Source organism: Lethenteron reissneri, chromosome 6 (assembly GCF_015708825.2).
Source record: "Lethenteron reissneri isolate LAM-NWPU_2019-01 chromosome 6, ASM1570882v1, whole genome shotgun sequence".
Taxonomy (NCBI): domain Eukaryota; kingdom Metazoa; phylum Chordata; class Hyperoartia; order Petromyzontiformes; family Petromyzontidae; genus Lethenteron; species Lethenteron reissneri.
Window position 1 is genome coordinate 3029726 of NC_083784.1, and position 19530 is coordinate 3049255.

At 48.9% G+C, this 19530-nt stretch overlaps 1 protein-coding gene across 2 annotated transcripts; it reads right to left on the reverse strand.

The window, feature by feature from the left end:
* Positions 1 to 861: 861 nt before the first annotated feature.
* Positions 862 to 18562, reverse strand: LOC133353756 (alpha-taxilin-like). 2 transcript variants are annotated; one of them, XM_061570137.1, is made up of 10 exons: positions 18328 to 18562; positions 11002 to 11860; positions 10670 to 10761; positions 7734 to 7904; positions 6111 to 6305; positions 5046 to 5165; positions 4499 to 4573; positions 3578 to 3670; positions 3168 to 3263; positions 862 to 2283 (listed from the first exon to the last, which is right to left on the reverse strand). In XM_061570137.1, exons 2-10 carry the CDS (start codon positions 11846 to 11848, stop codon positions 1663 to 1665), a joined length of 2310 nt encoding a protein of 769 aa, XP_061426121.1. In that variant the 5' UTR covers positions 11849 to 11860; positions 18328 to 18562; the 3' UTR covers positions 862 to 1662. The 2 variants fall into 2 exon arrangements, with proteins under 2 accessions (XP_061426121.1, XP_061426125.1); XM_061570141.1 differs by lacking the exon at positions 18328 to 18562 and adding an exon at positions 18122 to 18146.
* Between the last annotated feature and the right edge of the window lie 968 nt (positions 18563 to 19530).

The following is a 19530-nucleotide window of genomic DNA, read 5'->3' on the forward strand; positions in this document are numbered from 1 at the left end:
ACTTTAAAACAGCCGAATACAAACTTTTGGAGATCCAGGCTGGAACTAATTTCAACCAGAAATACTGGGGGGCAACCCAAAATAGAATAGTTCAGATTTTTGATTGTTACTATTAGAAGCAAGGACTCGACAATGGTGTTGTATCTTGACTTAAAAAGCTTTTTTGACTGCAATAATTAATATTCTTTAAGTCTTTCGGTAAAGTCACAGATAGGTTCAAAGAAAATAAACTACGTTTCGATCGCAACAAGCGTTCATCATCACGCTTGTGTTGTGATCGAAACGTAGTTTGTTATTTTTTTTTATTTTCTTTGAAACTACGTGACTTTACCGAAAGACCCAAAGAAAATGGTGTAGAAACATTTTACTGGTAGGAACCTCCTGATTACACCAGCCCACGGGATTGTGTCCGTCGTGCATCCAAAAATGGGAGGGGTGGGGCTGGTCACCCCGTGGTGCCCTTCTAAAACTCAACGTTTAACCTACTCACGCCGGCTTGTGCCTGCCCAGTCGGGCATATTTGCGGAATACACCACGCCGCCATTGACAGAGCAACCCAACGTTCCTACCAGCTCCCTCCGCAGGACAATGTGTTATATCAGAGGTTGCCATTGTATTGGGAAAGGGCAGCATTATGGTGCTTTTTAGCACGTGCTAGTTGGAATTTCATCGGTGCTTAATTTCTCCAGGCTTCTACTGAGATTCGACATTTCGGTCCACACTGGGAGCTTAAATTCCACTTCTGAAAAAGCTCCCAGGAAGTAGGGTGGAAAAGATGGGACAAAATAAACACCACCTTATAACCAGAAAGCAGGAGAGCTATAGTCACCTGACCGCGAGAAAGTAAGCAGCTTTGACAAGTAGATTAACATCTTTTATTGAACTAAGGAATGCAATTTCACGAGTAAAATATGAACGCACGAGGACCCTTGGTACAAAATAGAAGACCGTGTCAGTAGGCAGGGCAATGACAGATGTGCAAGAGCACCAACCTTAACATCCACACGTTTCTCCAAAGTGTTTTTTTCCTCTTAAGGATGTGCTTAGACAATGAGTGCACCTTTCAGAATGGATCTTGGAACAACCCACAGCAAATGTGGTGGAAGCACGTTTCGTGGGGTGAGCATGTGCTTGTTTGTGCATGTCAGTGGCACTACTGCGTGGACAAGGCAGTGATGCGGAAAGTTTAAACAAGCCTCGTGTCAACTCTGGCATGTTAGCACCTTGTCGCAGTCCCTTCTGAGTTTACATTTAAGATGGTTGAATTGGGGAAAGGTGCAGTCCTGACCAGCTGCCACCACCCTTATAAGTATAGCAAACAGAATCTGTAAAGAGGTAGTGGTTATGTTTAGATATGAGACATTCACCACGCGCGCCAGTTAAGTCCACCGTTCTTAAGCAAAAGAAGTGATATTTGAAAGCGCGATCATTTTGCTTTTTCCAAGCCCTGAATACATTTCCCTAAAACCAAAGCGGCAAGTGCCATCAGACATAAGGAAGCAGATAATCTTAAGCTGATTTGGAGTCTTTAAATAATAATGGAATTATACGGCTCAGTGGGACCACATTTGAAATAAACGGAAAACAACACTGCATGTTCAGTATGCAGTTTTTGGTTTAACATTTGCTTTTGTAATCTCTTACAAGCATTCCAGTTAGACCTCAAGATGTCTGGGCTTTCCCAGATTCTGGCTCGGAGGATGTCTGGATCTCCCCGGGTTCGGGTTGATGCTCCAGCCCCGCCGTTTCCACAGGCTCTACCCTTGGGATACTTTGGTCAGTGGGAGGGTCACAGGGCTGAGGCAACTCATCGGTGGCAGTGTTGTCCTGCCCGTCAGTTGGTTTGGTCTGAAGGTTGGAGTCGTCGGCTTTACAGTCGGGGACACTGGGGTCGGTATTGGCGGCGGGGTCGCACGGTTTGGGCTCAGAAGCCGCAAGCTCAGCTGGAACCGTTTGCTGTGGTTCGCCAACTGTGGGAACCAGCGTGGGGTCACCGTTGGCCTCGGGGTTAGAGGAGGGGTCAGGTTGAGGAGTGTTGGGAAGGTCGCTCTCTTTGCTGGGAGTAGCGACGGCGGCTGATGTGGCAGCAGGAGCAGCAGGAGCAGCATCGGCACCATCAGCGGCAGCACTGTTGGCTTCGGCAGCGCTTGAGGCCTCTCCTCCGGTGGCAGGGCCTTGGAGCTTGCTGAGTTCATTACGCTCGTTTTGCAGAGCGCGGCACAGCTTCTCCAACTTCTGTACCTTGGCATTCAGCCCCTCCTTCTCGCGGTCCTGCCGTGTTTTCTGTACACACGTGCAAAGCCATTATGACAATTGGAGCCGACATTTGAGCTCTGCATGCACCAACCTCAAACCATGGACCACATCGTAATGCCACTGCCCGCTTTGAACACTCACCGGCAGCGTTTAAGATACTCACCAGGCTACTTGTGGAGCTGTAAACTAATTCTAGATTTGAAGCTTTCGTGACTGCAAGGATTCATACTCTTAGGTTTTTTCCGGTAAAGTCACCTACGTGACTTTACCAAAAAAACCTAAGACGAGCTCGCTCGCCAACCTCGACATGAACAAAGACGTTGCTGATCAACTCCCCGCCATAGGACAGAAGCCATGGTTGAGCATTTGCCATTTGTTGCAGAGGTTCACAGATCAAGCCCAAAGACCGCCCCCTGATTAAAGTACCCTATGGCAGGGGACCCCTGGCAGCAGCTGTCCCTGTGCAGAGCAAGGTGAATGCGGTAAAGGCCTGCATGTGGATCATGTCTGCCAGTAGGGGTCAGTGTCGCTGTGTGGTGTTCCCAAGTAAGTCACTTTGACTTGCAAGTAATTAACAGAACTTGGGGGCCTTGATGCCAGAACACAGCCTAATCTTTTACTGGTAGGAACCTCCTGGTTACACCAGCCCACAGGGGATTATTGTGTCCGTCCGTCGTGCATCCAAAAATGGGAGGGGCTGGGCGGAGAGGGGAGGGTGGGGAGGGGCTGGGTGGGGAGGGTGGGGAGGGGTGGAGAAAATTCATGCGACCACAGAGAGAACACTCAAACTCCAAATATCCATGTGTCAGGGTTTGGATCGAATCCACGACCTGTATACCAGGTGAGGTAGTTAACATCTCGCCACAGCGGCGTCCCTGGACAAGGTGCTACAGGTTCTAACAAGCACTCACCTCTTCCACCATGTCAAGCAGTGCCTTGTTGCTGCTCTCCCACCGCGTTCTCCAAACACTCGTTTCCTTCTCCAGCTTCTTGATCTTTTTCGTCATCTGAAGAAAAATTAGAATTTATACGTTTCACTTTGGTGACCCCCACTTCCCCTCTTGCAAATGTGGATAATTCTGGTCAGTTGAGGTCTCACTCGGTGAAACAAACTCAACTTGTACATATCTACTATTTGCCACCTACCAATTTAATAACTCAACAGGTTAAATAAAATCAACTTTGGTACCAGACCTGTAGCTTCGTGCCATTTTTTGGTCTGTGGGTAAACATTCAAACTGTGGGGACTCCATACGTGGGTGGCAACTACGTCATAGACTCCGCAGGCGTGAAAAGCCAACGGTTAGCACGACAACCCCACCTTCTCCATCTCCTGGCGGAAGGTGTTGAAAACCTCGTTGCTCTTGGACAGAGTTCCCTGGAATTCTTCGAACTTCTCCGTGTAGAGCGCCAACTGCGGGGGCAACGGCAGCACAGACGCTCGCTCCGATAAAACCGCCGCGATACGCCAGCATGGCAAGCGGCACTTGCCTCCCGCCCTCGGCACTCTCAAACTGCGCAATGGTCGTTTCAAAAGTCGCCCGTAATCAAATTGCACGGGGGATGCTGCCGTGGAGGTGGAAGGTTTAAAAGACATGGGGACTTGATCCGGACGTTGCCGGTTTGATTTCATCTCGACTACTGTGGGCATTGGCAACCCGAACACTCAAAGAATTATTGGAGACCCTAAACGTTTCATCGGTCACTGGGATGGCGTGGCACGGCGTGGCACGGCGTGGTCCAGCTCGCTGATGACCAGAAGTTGCAGTGCAGCGGTGTTGCCCAAAATATTCTGAAGCATCAAGGGTCTAAGACAATCGGTGATTTGGCCGACACCATCCACTCGCTTGCACTTGAGAATCTGGTTTAACTAAGTGACCTCGGGATCACAAATGATAGCTCAACGAAGCGGCTTAGCATGTGGAAATTTATAGCAGCAAAATACTCTTAAACGCACATTTCTAAATATGGAGGGAAAAACCGGAGGACGTGGAGAAAAATCCACGCGACCACGGGGAGAGAGACACGCAAACTCTAAATATACAGGCGTCAGGTTCGGGATCGAACCCACAACCTCCATATCAGGCGAGGGGATTTAACATCTCGCCACGATCTCAATGATAACCAACTCAACGCTCCGCTGTTGCATCAGCTCCCAGAGTCCCATGGCCCCGCTCCCCCACATGTAATTTCTGAGGCGCTGCATGCCACATGCCGCGTTTGAGAGGAGCGTCGTCGTCACCTGTTGCTTGAGCTGAATTTCTTGTTGCTTCATGTGCTCGCATCTCCTCTGCGTCTCCGTCACTTGTTTAATGAGCTGCCATTCAGCGCAAAGCAAAGGGACGGGGTCAGTGGGTCACTGAAATCGGTGAGCTTTACACAGAAATACATTCGTACAGCCTTACAACCACATGAGCGTGCGTGCGTTTGTGTGTGCATGCATAGGGTGCGGTAGTGTAGCTGTTAGCGCGTTGCGCTACAAACTCAGTGACCCGGGCTCAATTTCCGGTCAACACCGGTGACAATTATCTGAACTGTTCCTGGGCCTCCCCTATATTGACTCAGCCTAAAATCAATACCTGGTGCTGTGTGTAAACATCACCACTAGGGAGACAAAGGCGCCCAGGCGTGGTGCTGGCCACCCACCCCCTTGCATGCCATGCCGGCCTTCATAGGTGCTCGCTAACAGCACTTGCCCCAACATTTATTTCAGGCTATACGGGGGATCTTTGTGTAAGTGTGTGTGTGTGTAAGTGCTCCAGCACAGCCGTGTGGCCGCGAGTCCCCACCAGCTCCTTCTCCTTCAGGTGCTGCTCTCCGGAAACCTCCAGCAGCTCGGTGGTCTGCTGCAGCTTGGCGTCTGACAGCTGTTGCTGCAAGTCCTTGTTGCGGAACACCTTGTTCACGTGCTGCAGAACGGGCGCATGCGCCCAACGACACGCAAGGAAAAGGATGCTCACGTAAGGCGATGCTCGCTTAAGCGCCTCGGCAACTCAAAAGCACCTCACATCAACGTCTCTTCTGCGGCCGTCTGGAAATGCTCTCCCTTCCGATATTAGAAATCCACTTGGAGCTTTGCACTTTTAAAGCTCGATTAAAAACGAATTTCTTTAGAACTGTATTCATATTCTTGTTTCTTTCGGTAAAGTCACGTAGAAGGGAAATAATAAAATAATATTAAAATACAACAATAAAAATTCTCACGACGTTTCGACTGCAACACAAGCAATCATCATCAGGTGTGAAATCCACAGACGATTGCTTGTGTTGCAGTCGAAACGTCGTGAGAATTTTTGTTTTATATTATTATTTATTATTTCCCTTCTACGTGACTTTACCAAAAGAACCAAGAATATGAATCCCTGCAGTCACGAAAGCTTTCAATCAAAATTCTTTAGAACTGCTTTTTGTGTTTAGCTTGTTGTCCTTCCGATTAGCACAGTTGGGCTACGTACGGTGCCGAAGAATTTCGATTTAAAGCTTTCGTGACTGCAGGGATTCATCTTCTTGGTTCTTTCGGTAAAGTCACGTAGAATGGAAATAATAAAATAATAAAAATAAAACTTAATAAAATAATTCTCACGACGTTTCGGCCACAACGCAAGCAGCCGTCCTCAGGTGTAGAACAGGTCTGTCGAGAAGACAGAGTCTGAATGACACGTCCCAGGCTTGGAGTGACTTTACCGAAAGAACCAAGAATATGAATCCCTGCAGTCACGAAAGCTTTCAATCAAAATTCTTTAGAACTTTGTGTTTAGCTTGTTGTCCTTCCGATGAGCACAGTTGGGCTACGTACGGTGCCGAAGAAGTTCAACGTACACACATACAAAGTAACAACACGGCGAACAGCGCACCTCCTCGCGCAGCTCGTACTGCTCGATGAGCTTCTTGAGTTTGTCCGCGAGCTCCATGTTCTCCTGCTTGAGGCGCGCATTGCGCTCATTGTGCTGCCCCATCTGCGCCTGGATCTCGCTCAGCGTCGCCTGGAAGTGCGCCGTCACCTCCCTCCGCTTCTCCTCCTCCTCCCGCGCTCGCTGGAGATTCTCCTCCTGCCGCAAGACACACAAACACATCCGGGCGCGGCGTTCAACACACGCGATCTCAATTGGTGCCAATGCGAGGTTGTCATTTTGACCCCCGTAGAATACCGACTCAGAGGTCAGAATAGGATCAATTATCTGATTCCCACACAGACGGTTGGATCCTATTTCCTTTCTCATGACCATCCACATATGTAAGGAGTTTGCCTCTTAACCTTGTACTTTCACATCTGCTTTTTTCGTTTCGTTTGTTGTCATTCTCCCGCACCTCCGATTCGCACGGTTGGCTACGGACGATACGAAAGAAGTTCAACATACATATCGATAACCTCGCTCATTTCGAACGGTTATCGCACCACGCACTGTCCGTTGTCCACATGAAGGATTTGGAACTGATAAAAGTTACGCCACCCTGGGTGGCACTGACAAGTAGAGATATCTGGTCTGGGCTCACGGACTGTTACGTCTCACAGCGGTTCCGTGTCTTCGACCAAGCCCATGCACCACACGTGGACACCTGCTGGGAAAGGGCCGGCTCTGGTTTATTTACTTTATTTCAAGACCAGCAATGACACAAATAACCAGACGATGAAAACTGCCATCGCCGAGTTCCGTGATTTAACCCGACGATGTTCAGGGACGAGGTTCACCCTCGGCCTGATATGCAGGTCGTGGGTCTGATCCCGACCCCGACGCCTGCTGCTGTATATTTGCATTTTGCATGTCTCTCTCCCCGTGGTCGCGTGGATTATTTTCCGAGTCCTCCGGTTTTCCCCTCCACATTTACAATCAACATCACACACTTAGAGTATTCGGCCCCTTCTATAAATGTCCACGTGATGATAATAAGCCGCTTCGCTGTAGATATCGCTTGTGATAGCCAGGTCGCTTCTGATAAAGAGCTACACAGCTCATTGGGCCTTCCCTGGTAAAATAAAAATAGCTTTTTGTTTAGTTAAACCAGATCCTCACGTGCAAGCGAGTTGATGCTGTCAGCCAAGTCACCGATGACCTTAGGCCATGGTTCTTCAGAGCACATCGGGCAACACCGCCGCACCGCAACTTCCGGATATCAGCGAGCTGGCCCGCGTCGTGTCACACAGTGACGTTGAGCCGTTGATGGTCCCCGATAATAATTGTTTGAGTCGTTCGGGTTGCCAATGACCACAATAATCGAGATCAATTCTAGATTTGAAGCTTTCGTGACTGCAAGGATTCATACTCTTAGTTCTTTCGGTAAAGTCACGTAGGTAAAAAATGAAATTAAAATTAATAAAATTAAAATCACGACGTTTCGGAGGCAACACAAGTCTCCGTCATCGTGATTTTTATTTTATTAATTTTAATTTCATTTTTTACCTACGTGACTTTACCGAAAGAACTAAGAGTATGAATCGAGATCAAGTATAAAACATTCGCGAAAGAACGAGCTTGCACCTTCAGCGTGCGGTTGTGCCGCTGCAGCTCGCGACACAGGCTCTCCAGCTTGCTGCGCGCCAACAGCGCCTTGCCGTGCTCCGTCTGCAGGTGGTCGCGCTCACGTGACGCCGCCGAGTGCTTCTTCTCCAGCCCCTTGAGCTGCCTCTGCGTGGCGCGGTGCTCCTCCAGCTGCGGGGAGGCCGGCGAGAAAATTTGTTACAGTAAAACCTTGGATTGCGAGTAACTTAGTCTGCGAGTTTTTTATTCATTCACAGGTCGAAAAGGCGCCAGTGAAAACAGAAAGCCGCGTCGAGGAAAAGACCGTGACGAACAACAAGGTTACATTTTAAACATTCCCACTCGATGGTGTAGTTTATTTATCTGAATTATCCTCGGTAATGTGCGGGTGGCGCAGCCCATCAAATAAAATCAAATACAGTAAAACCTTCGATTGCGAGTGTTTTGCAAGACGAGCAAAAGTTTTAAATACATTTTAACTTCTTCTTGGTTCTTTCGGTAAAGTCACGTAGAAGGGACCTGTTCTTCACCTGAGGACGGCTGCTTGCGTTGTGGCCGAAACGCCGTGAGAATTATTTTATTATGTTTTTTTAAATTATTTTATTACTTCCCTTCGACGTGACTTTACCGAAAGAACCAAGAAGATGAATCCCTGCAGTCACGAAAGCTTTAAATCGAAACATTTTAACTTGATAAACGAGCGAGGTCTTGCAATACGAGTAGTACGTATACGCTTTGTCTGCCTAGCGTCACGTGATCACAACTGAGCCGATGGTTCTTCTCTCTCTGTCGCTGCGGGATTGTGGGTAATCCTCTCCCATGCTCAATCTCAGTCGGCGTGCCTCACTCGTATAGTCAACATCCGTGCGAGCGTATACTGTTTACTATAGTGTTGTGACCACGTGTGTGTGTGTAAAGCATTTATTTAATTTTGTGTCCAAGTGTAGTGACTGTTCTTTAGTAGCTGTACTGCAACAATGCTTTTTGCCTCCTCAAAAGGAGGCAAAAGCAAGTGTCATTCGATAGGTTCCGTGTTAAAGTCGCACAAAAAGAAAAAGATTCCAGTGAGCCAACAGATTGCAGTGATTCCATTAGTGACAGTGAAAGTCGTCCTACACATTAACCCTCCTCCTCCTCTCCTCTCCCTCACACCAGCCACGATTAAATGTAAATTAATACATTTGATTACTTTATATTAAATTTAAATAATAAAAATAAAAAAAGGTATTTTGTATTCATAATTTTTATATGAATATTTTTGGGTTGTGGAACGAATTATTTCTTATGGGGAAATTCGCTTTGATATTCGAGTGCTTTGGATTACAAACACGTTTCCGGAACGAATTATGTTCGCAATCCAAGGTTTTACTGTACTTACTTTTTTATTTCCTTTTAAGAGCCACAGAGTTACCCGGCTGGTCTTTTTTGTCACCAGCTGTACTCTCATATTCGCAGCAGCAGCGGATTTTGGCTGACCATCGAACAAAGATGGTAACCGCGTCGCGTGCTTTCAGATGCGCTTCTGCAGCCGTCTGGAATGCTCTTCCTTCCGATATAAGGAAGCCACTGGAGCTATGCACTTTTAAATCTAGACTGAAAACTTAACTGATTTTGTATTTAGTTTGTTGTCCTTCCCCTGCACCTCCGATTAGCGCAGTTGGCTACATATGGTACGAAATAAATTTAACATGCATGTGTACTGCAGCCAACCGGCCACCTCCGTGGCACGGCAAGCAGGTGTCTTGCGCACACGCGATCCACAAACCCCCACCTCCGAAGCGCAACATCACAGCCATGTGCCACCACGCCCAGCTATACGCCGTCAACTGTCAGCCACTGCGCATTCGTGAGAGTTTATTGATGTCCCTATGGTCTGACAGCATTCCTGTCAGACCAAGGGATGTTTCATTATAGATGTGTGTATATTTTTTTTTTGCTTTTTAAATGTCTTTTGAAGGCCACGCTCGCGACCCCCGTATCACAGGCATCCAATCACCGGCACCGCCGTCACCGTCTACCTGCTGCATGTGTCGGCAACGCTCGTCAGCTTGTCAAGCGCGAGTTTAAAAAGACGCCAATGCGCTCGTTTCAAACACAACAATCACTACGGTGATTTTATATCGCTGCATGTGGCTGTTTTTGTAGCTCCGGGCCTTTTAACTTCAACTTCACAGGGGCTGAAAACAAGACACACACGTGTCCATGATGGTGGGGGTGGTGGGGCAGTGGTTATGGCGGTGTGCAACCAGGCGACATGGGTTCAATTCCCGGCTACGGCTGACATTGGTGGCAAGTAATAAATTGGCCGGTCTTGGGCACCCACACTTCGTCACCCGCCCTGATCACCGTGATCAAAGCGCGGCCAAACAACCCCCATGGCCAGCACAGCATGGGGTATCCTCAACCCAGAAGTGGATTGACAAGGGGCGGTAAGTCATATTAATAACAAATGATGACGCAACAAATTATTGAGGTCATGATCACTCAGAATGCGTCCGATCCTGATAGCTCTCTTTCCTGGGCACACAAGTACAATAGGAATTATGATAAAATAATAACCAATAGCTCTCAGAAGATAAGCATGGTTAAGCCTGGAGAGTGATTGGAAGGGCGACCACCATGCACTCCGGGTTGTCACAGGCAGCAGTCAAGCGATGTGGAAGGCAACAGAGGGCAGTGCAGCAAAAGCCACTGTTATACCGTACATTGCTCGCACATCTACGCTCCCAGCCTTCACCAACCCGCACCTACCGGTGCGGTGAGGCATAGTCACATAGCCCCCACGACCCACACAACTGGATGTGTACTCTGGATTCACGACAGGCTGCTCGAGTTTAAATTCAGCTCAAGGGAAAGAAGGGGCGATGATGCAAACAGCACATAAGGGCGGGGGGGGGGGGGGCGCAACAACTGTGAGGGGGGCCACCGAGACTGACCAGCTGCGTGTACTTGGTGCACAGGGCTGCGAGCTTCTCCTCAGGGGTACTCAGGGCGTTGAGAGCTTGCATCAGCAGAGTGATCTCCTTGCCTGCGAGGGACACGGCAAGCCATTCGAGCAGTCGCGCACAAACATCCGCATCAGTCAAGCGAATTTAAATGTAGTTCTGTGACGTCATCTTGCGGGACGGTTCTCGGCCAAGTTCGCGTACCACGCGCGGTGCGAGATCTAAGCCGAATTTCTTCCGTCCCACAATTCCTGTCGTGCAAACAAAAGTTCATAGCCGAGCGCGGAAAAGGCTCCACACGGCGAGAATCGGCGCGGACGTACCGAGCCCCTTGGCCTTCTTCTTCTCGGCAGCAGACAACTGCTGTCCATCCTTTGCCGGCGCTTCGGCACCCTTGCCCACGTCCGCCGCTCCGGCGCCCTTCCCCTGGCTCTCCTTCGCCGGCCGCTCTTCCCTCTTGGTGCCGCCCGTCTTTCCCTGGAGCCGCGCGGCGGGGGATGCAGCCACTGGCTTCTCTTCCTCCTGCTTTGCTCCCGCCTGCTCCTCTGCGGCCTGCTCCTCTTCCGGCTGCTCCTCTTCCGCCTGCTCCTCTTCCGCCTGCTCCCCTTCCGCCTGCTCCTCTTCCGGCTGCTCCTCTTCCGGCTGCTCCTCTTCTCCCTGATCCTCTTCCTCCTGATTTTCTTCCTCCTGCTTCTCTTCTTCCTCCATTTCTCCCTGCTCCTCTCCCACCTGCTTATCTCCCACTCCCACTTGCTCCTCTACCACCTGCTCCTCACCCACCTGCTCCTCACCTGCCCTCTGCTCTCCCTCCTTCTCTCCCACCTGCTTCTCTCCTTCTCTCACTTGCTCCGCTCTCACCCAGTTGCTGTCCCCGTTGTCAGCACCGGCTGGGTCGTCGGCGACAGTCGTCGGGACCTCGTTCGGAGCGGCCAAGGCGGTCGAGGCATTGCCGGATTCTCTCTCGTTGGCACTCGGCAACGCGGCCGGGACATCGGTGGCTCCACACGACACCTCTGCCTCGCTCTCCCCGGGGACCGGCGGCACGGCACAGCCACCGGAGGCTGCACACGGCGCCGCCACCATCTCCTTGGTTGGCGGCGCTGGAGGGGGCTGCGCCAAGTGGACGGAGCTTGCATCGCTGCCGGCGTCATCGCTGCTGCAGCCGTTCATGATCGTGCGAGCCTGGCCAGTCGGCACACACACACACACACGCACTACGTCCAGCACACCTGTATACCAAACGTGCTACGAGGAGCAGAGACCAAACCTGAAACTAAAATGCAGGGAGCAAATCAAACTCCGTGTGGTGGTAGTTAAACTGGCACCTCATTCAGCATTCCTCATTATTTACTTAAGAGACTAAGCCGCATCACTCTGTCAGCAAGAGAGGACCATGAATTCACGATCAAATCACCCTGAATGTGCCCAGTATCTTTCCAGTCTTGAAGGCCAGGCATGGGCTTACTCCAGCCTAGCAGCAACCCGGAAAACATTTAAGAGAGCGGGCCGTGAGCATTCATGAAACGAGATGTGGTGAGGAAGGCACGAAGCCCTCGAACACAACCTTTAGTGATTTGCGCGATGTGAATGTGACCATGAGAATGTGAAATGTTCACATCTGGCTCAGGGCCACTAAAGGAAATGTGCACACGTTGTCTTGTTGATTATACGACAAGAGAGGCAGCCGACTAGCTTCATTTTGCCATGGGAGAGACCTGAGACCCAAGGTGGATCAGAGAAAATTACTTTGCTAAATTTTTTTTATTCCATCTGCCAGTTTAATAAAACAGCTTCAAGTAAATTTATATTCGTCAGTACTGTACACAGGGGGGCGGGGGGGGTGTAATTTGCAAATGGTGTTTAAGCAACCATCTGGATCTCTCTCATCTCCACATGGTGCCTTATTTAACATTCACAAGCCTTACAGTGACGCCCGATGATTGCTAAAGTAGCAATGTGGACAGATAATGTGGAAATGTAAAAAGTGCGAGTACTTCTCTGTTTGGTACCCGAAAGCGTGATGTCATTTCAGTGAATACAGCACTGCAGTGCAATTGTTTCCATGAAGCATTGTCACATTTATATTTCCGAACAGGCCCCACTTGCACGCAAACCTTGCAAACTGGTAGTTATCATCAATTATAAAACAGGAAATGCAGGCACATGTAAAGTGAAACATAATGACACGCCTGTGATCCTGGCACTTTGGAGGCAAGTGTTGGTGGATCAAACAGATCTGTAAAACTCCAAAACCACTATCTTTGTTAGTTTAAGGATTCTTGAATCATTCTGTTAAATAGCGTCAGGGTTATCCTCTCATGTGGACGACTAGGTTTTCGCCATAATACAATTCTGGCAAAAGCACCTAATGAAGCTGCTTGCAGTTACCTGCTAAACGTCGTACTCAAATTGTAAATGTTACGAGTTGACTCTCCAACACACTGGTGGTGTGCTCACGTAGTAACTAATCGGCAAGTTTTGTTTACGTCACAAACTTTACCAATTGGCTGTCGGGTGTTGGCGGGTTAACTACACACTTTTATATAATTAGACCTCCTTTGCTAGTACCGAAGTATAACAATCGGGTTTTTCCCCTTTTTTTCAAATATTATCAGCGTGTTTCGATTTAAAGCTTTTGTGACTGCAGGGATTCATCTTCTTGGTTCTTTCGGTAAAGTCACGTAGAAGGGAAGTAATAAAATAATAAAAATAAAACATAATAAAATAATTCTCACGACTTTTCGGCCACAACGCAAGCAGCCGTCCTCAGGTGAAAACCAGGTCTGTCGAGGCGACAGCGTCTGACAGACCTGGTTTTCACCTGAGGACGGCTGCTTGTGTTGTGGCCGAAACGTCGTGAGAATTATTTTATTATGTTTTATTTTTATCATTTTATTACTTCCCTTCTACGTGACTTTACCGAAAGAACCAAGAAGATTATCAGTGTGTTTTTTGTTTGCATTTTGACCACAAGGATTGTGTTTAATGCACACGTGATTCCTTGTAAAAAGGTTTCAGTTTTGTTGCCAGACAAAAGGGGAAATCCCGTATTATGACACATTTATATTTACACGATCTAACCTCCAAAAAACCTTTATTTGAAATATTGGTCGCAAAACTCGACTCCGTGTTAAACCGAGCTTTTCTCCAGGCACTACCCCAGTTTCCTGGCACAAATGAGAAAAAAAACTCACAAATGGAAATGGCCAAAGATCCCAGTGTAGCAGGACCCTCCCTCCGAAACGAGTCTCAGCGAGGCTGTCCAGGGTAAACGAATGGCTCTGTCATTACTGCTACGTTCCTACTTCACCAATGATCACAGAGACCTGCCGTGGTCATACAGGTAGTCCCCGACTTACGATGGAGATGCGTTACGACGACCCCATCGTAAGTCGAAAATATCGTAAGTCGAAAATGGCCTCGCTTACCCAGGCGTCTTAAAGAATGGTGATAATTTAGCAAAACAGAGCAATTTACAGTACCGTACTGTATAAACTATATGCGTACAGTACATCCCGGCAGCGTCCCAACGTACAGTATCGTACCTCGTACGCTGCTGCGTTTGCCTGCCGACCGAAATGTAAAATATTTAACAATTTTGTCATATCGCTATCGCCATCGTAAGATCGAAATATCGTATATCGGACCGCCGTAAGTCGGGGGCTACCTGTATTTCTTTCAACCTGAGCCTTTAAGGAAGTGAAAACTCTCCCCATACTTACAGGGTAGAGACCAGGATGCTGGACTCGACTGTCCCCGAAGGATGTTCATTCAATCATAGACCAAATTTATGTCAAATCACAGTGCTTTCTTTGAGTTGTGCTTAGCCGCTTGGTGATCCAAAGTCCCACTACTTTTTATATTTCTGGAGATAGAATATTAAGCGACGATCGATTCGTTAGTTTTTTCGTGGAGGGTTAAGTGGTCAGGGTTAGAGTTTAGTATTTGGTGAAAGAGTTGGGGTTTAGGGCTGTGTTTTCTCATTTGGGATTAGGGATATAGTTTAGTGTAAGAGGTTTAGATTGAGGGATTATAGAGCTTATGACTTCGGAGTTATGATTTAAGGTTACGGTTTTGGGGGTTTAGGGTTTACGATTAGAGTTTGGGGTTAGGATTCAGGGGATAGTGTTAAGTTTTAGGTTTCAGGTTTAGGTGTTGGTGTTATGATTTAGGATGTCGATTTAGAGGTTGGGGGTTTGGGGTTCAGGTTTAGGGGATGGTACCAGGATTTCGGTTTAGGTGGCAGTGTTATAATTAAACATTTTGATTCAAGATGTTGGTGTTAAGAGTGTCGGTTTCGGGGTTATGATTTAGGAATTTGGTTTAGGGGTTATGGTTGGGGTGTTTTTTGGGGGGGGGGTTAGGACTAGGGGTTAGTCGTGGTTGGTGACAGTAGTAACCGAGATTGCCGTGACTCTACGGGGTCGCAAAGTCTCGGATAGTCCCCTGTCCCCTGTCCTCCTGACCATGTGCGGTTTTTTTCCACCACCGTGGGTTACCAAGGGTAACTCTGTAACCAACGGTTACCAACGACTCTGGTTACCAACGACTCTGGTTACCGTGGGTAACTCTGTTACCAACAGTTAACCAACGACTCTGCTTACCGTGAGTAACTCTGTAACCAACGGTTACCAACGACTCTGGTTACCGTGAGTAACTCTGTAACCAACGGTTACCAACGACTCTGGTTACCGTTGGTGTACCGTGGGTAACCAACGACTCTGGTTACCGTGGGTAACTGTAACCAACGGTTACCAACGACTCTGGTTACCGTGAGTAACTCTGTAACCAACGGTTACCAACGACTCTGGTTATTGTTGGTAACTGTAACCAACGGTTACCAACGACTCTGCTTACAGAGTAACCGTTGGTACCGCGGGTAACCAACGGTTTCCAACGACTGCTTACAGAGTAACCGTGGGTAACTGTAACCAACGGTTACCAACGACTCTGGTTACCGTGAGTAACTCTGTAACCAACGGTTACCAACGATTCTGGTTACCGTGGGTAACTGTAACCAACGGTTACCAACGACTCTGCTTACAGAGTAACCGTTGGTACCGCGGGTAACCAACGGTTTCCAACGACTGCTTACAGAGTAACCGTGGGTAACTGTAACCAACGGTTACCAACGACTCTGGTTACCGTGAGTAACTCTGTAACCAACGGTTACCAACGATTCTGGTTACCGTGGGTAACTGTAACCAACGGTTACCAACGACTCTGCTTACAGAGTAACCGTTGGTACCGCGGGTAACCAACGGTTTCCAACGACTGCTTACAGAGTAACCGTGGGTAACTGTAACCAACGGTTACCAACGACTCTGGTTACCGTGAGTAACTCTGTAACCAACGGTTACCAACGATTCTGGTTACCGTGGGTAACTGTAACCAACGGTTACCAACGACTCTGCTTACAGAGTAACCGTTGGTACCGCGGGTAACCAACGGTTTCCAACGACTGCTTACAGAGTAACCGTGGGTAACTGTAACCAACGGTTACCAACGACTCTGGTTACCGTGAGTAACTCTGTAACCAACGGTTACCAACGATTCTGGTTACCGTGGGTAACTGTAACCAACGGTTACCAACGACTCTGCTTACAGAGTAACCGTTGGTACCGCGGGTAACCAACGGTTTCCAACGACTGCTTACAGAGTAACCGTGGGTAACTGTAACCAACGGTTACCAACGACTCTGGTTACCGTTGGTAACTGTAACCAACGGTTACCAACGACTCTGGTTACCGTTGGTAACTGTAACCAACGGTTACCAACGACTCTGCTTACAGAGTAACCGTTGGTACCGCGGGTAACCAACGGTTTCCAACGACTGCTTACAGAGTAACCGTGGGTAACTGTAACCAACGGTTACCAACGACTCTGGTTACCGTGAGTAACTCTGTAACCAACGGTTACCAACGATTCTGGTTACCGTGGGTAACTGTAACCAACGGTTACCAACGACTCTGCTTACAGAGTAACCGTTGGTACCGCGGGTAACCAACGGTTTCCAACGACTGCTTACAGAGTAACCGTGGGTAACTGTAACCAACGGTTACCAACGACTCTGGTTACCGTGAGTAACTCTGTAACCAACGGTTACCAACGATTCTGGTTACCGTGGGTAACTGTAACCAACGGTTACCAACGACTCTGCTTACAGAGTAACCGTTGGTACCGCGGGTAACCAACGGTTTCCAACGACTGCTTACAGAGTAACCGTGGGTAACTGTAACCAACGGTTACCAACGACTCTGGTTACCGTGAGTAACTCTGTAACCAACGGTTACCAACGATTCTGGTTACCGTGGGTAACTGTAACCAACGGTTACCAACGACTCTGCTTACAGAGTAACCGTTGGTACCGCGGGTAACCAACGGTTTCCAACGACTGCTTACAGAGTAACCGTGGGTAACTGTAACCAACGGTTACCAACGACTCTGGTTACCGTTGGTAACTGTAACCAACGGTTACCAACGACTCTGGTTACCGTTGGTAACTGTAACCAACGGTTACCAACGACTCTGCTTACAGAGTAACCGTTGGTACCGTGGGTAACCAACGGTTTCCAACGACTGCTTACAGAGTAACCGTGGGTAACTGTAACCAACGGTTACCAACGACTCTGGTTACCGTTGGTAACTGTAACCAACGGTTACCAACGACTCTGGTTACCGTTGGTAACTGTAACCAACGGTTACCAACGACTCTGCTTACCAACAACACGTGGGGGGCATGCCCCAAACGCCACCGTTTCGTCGCAAATAAACAAAATCAACTCCTCCAGACGGCGAACAGCGCCAGTGTGCGTGGTCTTGTTTAGACGCCGTGTGGACGACCTCTGCGTCTTTAGACGAAGGCAACTTCAAGGGGCGGCCACAAATGGTAACAAAAGACAGATTGACCCCCAAGTTTCCGTGACAAAACTTAGTTACCGGGACAAAGTTGAACGCGACCGGCGATGAGTTAATGAATGAACACACACACAAAAAATGATCTTACCGACGTTACGAAAGCTTACGTGAAAGCGTTTCAGGGTTTTTGTTTGTTGTAAACGTCAAACACGTCAAACACGTGTTCACTTCCCGATGTCGGCGGCTTCCGACCTCCCTCGGCCAAAAAAAATCGCCGTTCGCGCCACTCATTCACTCCCCCATCATCATCATCACCAACATCATCATCATCACCAACATCATCATCATCAACATCATCACCAACATCATCATCACCACCATCATCACCAACATCACCAACATCACCATCATCACCACCATCACCACCATCATCATCACCACCAACATCATCACCACCACCATCATCACCACCATCATCATCATCACCAACATCACCACCATCACCATCATCACCACCATCACCACCACCATCATCATCACCATCATCACCACCACCACCACCATCATCACCATCACCGTTCTTACCTCACGTGTTTTAGCAAATTCGGAAGGCAACTCTAACCAACTAGAGACATCAATTAAACACGATTGCAGCTGCTGCTGCTGGTGATGATGATGATAGAGATGATGATGATAGAGATAATGATGATAGAGATGATGATGATGGGGGGGCTTACACTGTGACAGTATCCGAAGGTCGACCCGAGCATGAGGCGTTCAAAAATGTTTACCGGGTTTTTTTTCAGCCTCTTCGTCGTTTTTGTGGTTTGTTTCCCTTGCGAGCTCGTCAGCTTAATAAGCAACCTCTTGCCGACAGCGCCGGATGGTGTCGTCGGTGTCGAACGGAGGACGACTTTGGTGGACGAGGAGGAAGGAGGAGGAAGAAGGTGGATGAAGGAGGTGAGAGCGTGAGAGGGGGCCGCGTTCGCCGCTCGCTTCGACGGTGGCGTCTCTTACCTCCCTCCCACCCGCCCGCAGACACTCAGTAGGGCCCGGGAGGAAACGAAAACCCGGACCGAGACTCCACCCCCCCACCCGGTTAGGGCTCCTTTACGGAATGGAGTGCGGCGTTCGTCAGAATCGAAAAGCTGTCTCTCCTCTGGTCTCCTCTGGTGTTAAGGACACTTTTTTTTGCCAATCAGCGCACGTAGCATATACAGGGCCCCCCACCCCCTGCCCCCACCACCACCAGCCCCCCCCCCACTACCTGCCCCCCACCACCAGCCCCCCACCACCAGCCCCCCCCACCACCCCCCCCACCCCCTGCCCCCCCACCACCAGCCCCCCCATCACCAGCCCCCCCCACCACCAGCCCCCCCCCACCACCAGCCCCCCCCCCACCACCAGCCCCCCCAACCCATAACCCACCACCACCTGCCCCCCACCACCACCTGCCCCCCACCACCACCTGCCCCCACCACCACCAGCCCCCACCAGCCCCCCCCACCACAGTCCCCCCCCCACCACAGCCCCCACCACCAGCCCCCCATTCAGTTTCAAAGACAAAGCATATATTATCAGAGCACATTCGTTTGCATGTTCACCACAAGTACGTGTGGTTACTGCTTGATTCCTTGCAAAATGTTTTCTATTTGGTGTTTGAACATCCTAACACCTCCTGTTTGATTGCCAGAAAGGGTGAAACCTATTCTTTCAAGTTGCATTTATTAGGTATATCCCTGTGAGCCATGTGGCTCTTGAGTCGGGTGCAACCGCAACAAACAAAAAATGAACAGAGAACATCTTAAAGCGACGACGCGCAACAGAAACATCCTGGATAAACCAGCAAATCTTCCAGGAAAAAACACCGTCTTACAACGCTGTGTGCAAAAATCCCAGTGTAATGCAAGTCAAACAATAACAACCATAAGACAATTTACATTCAATTTATCAGGCCAACTCTGCACTTCCGCAAGAAAGATGGCTTAACCATG

Excerpts from the sequence above, each read along its gene's own strand:
- LOC133353756 (XM_061570137.1), bottom strand. The coding sequence starts at position 11,848 with ATGAACGGCTGCAGCAGCGATGACGCCGGCAGCGATGCAAGCTCCGTC. Across the intron at positions 4,574-5,045 it reads ACCTGAAGGAGAAGGAGCTG|CTCATTAAACAAGTGACGGA; the intron begins GTGGGGACTCGC and ends GCTGAATGGCAG. Across the intron at positions 3,264-3,577 it reads TCCGCCAGGAGATGGAGAAG|ATGACGAAAAAGATCAAGAA; the intron begins GTGGGGTTGTCG and ends ATTTTTCTTCAG.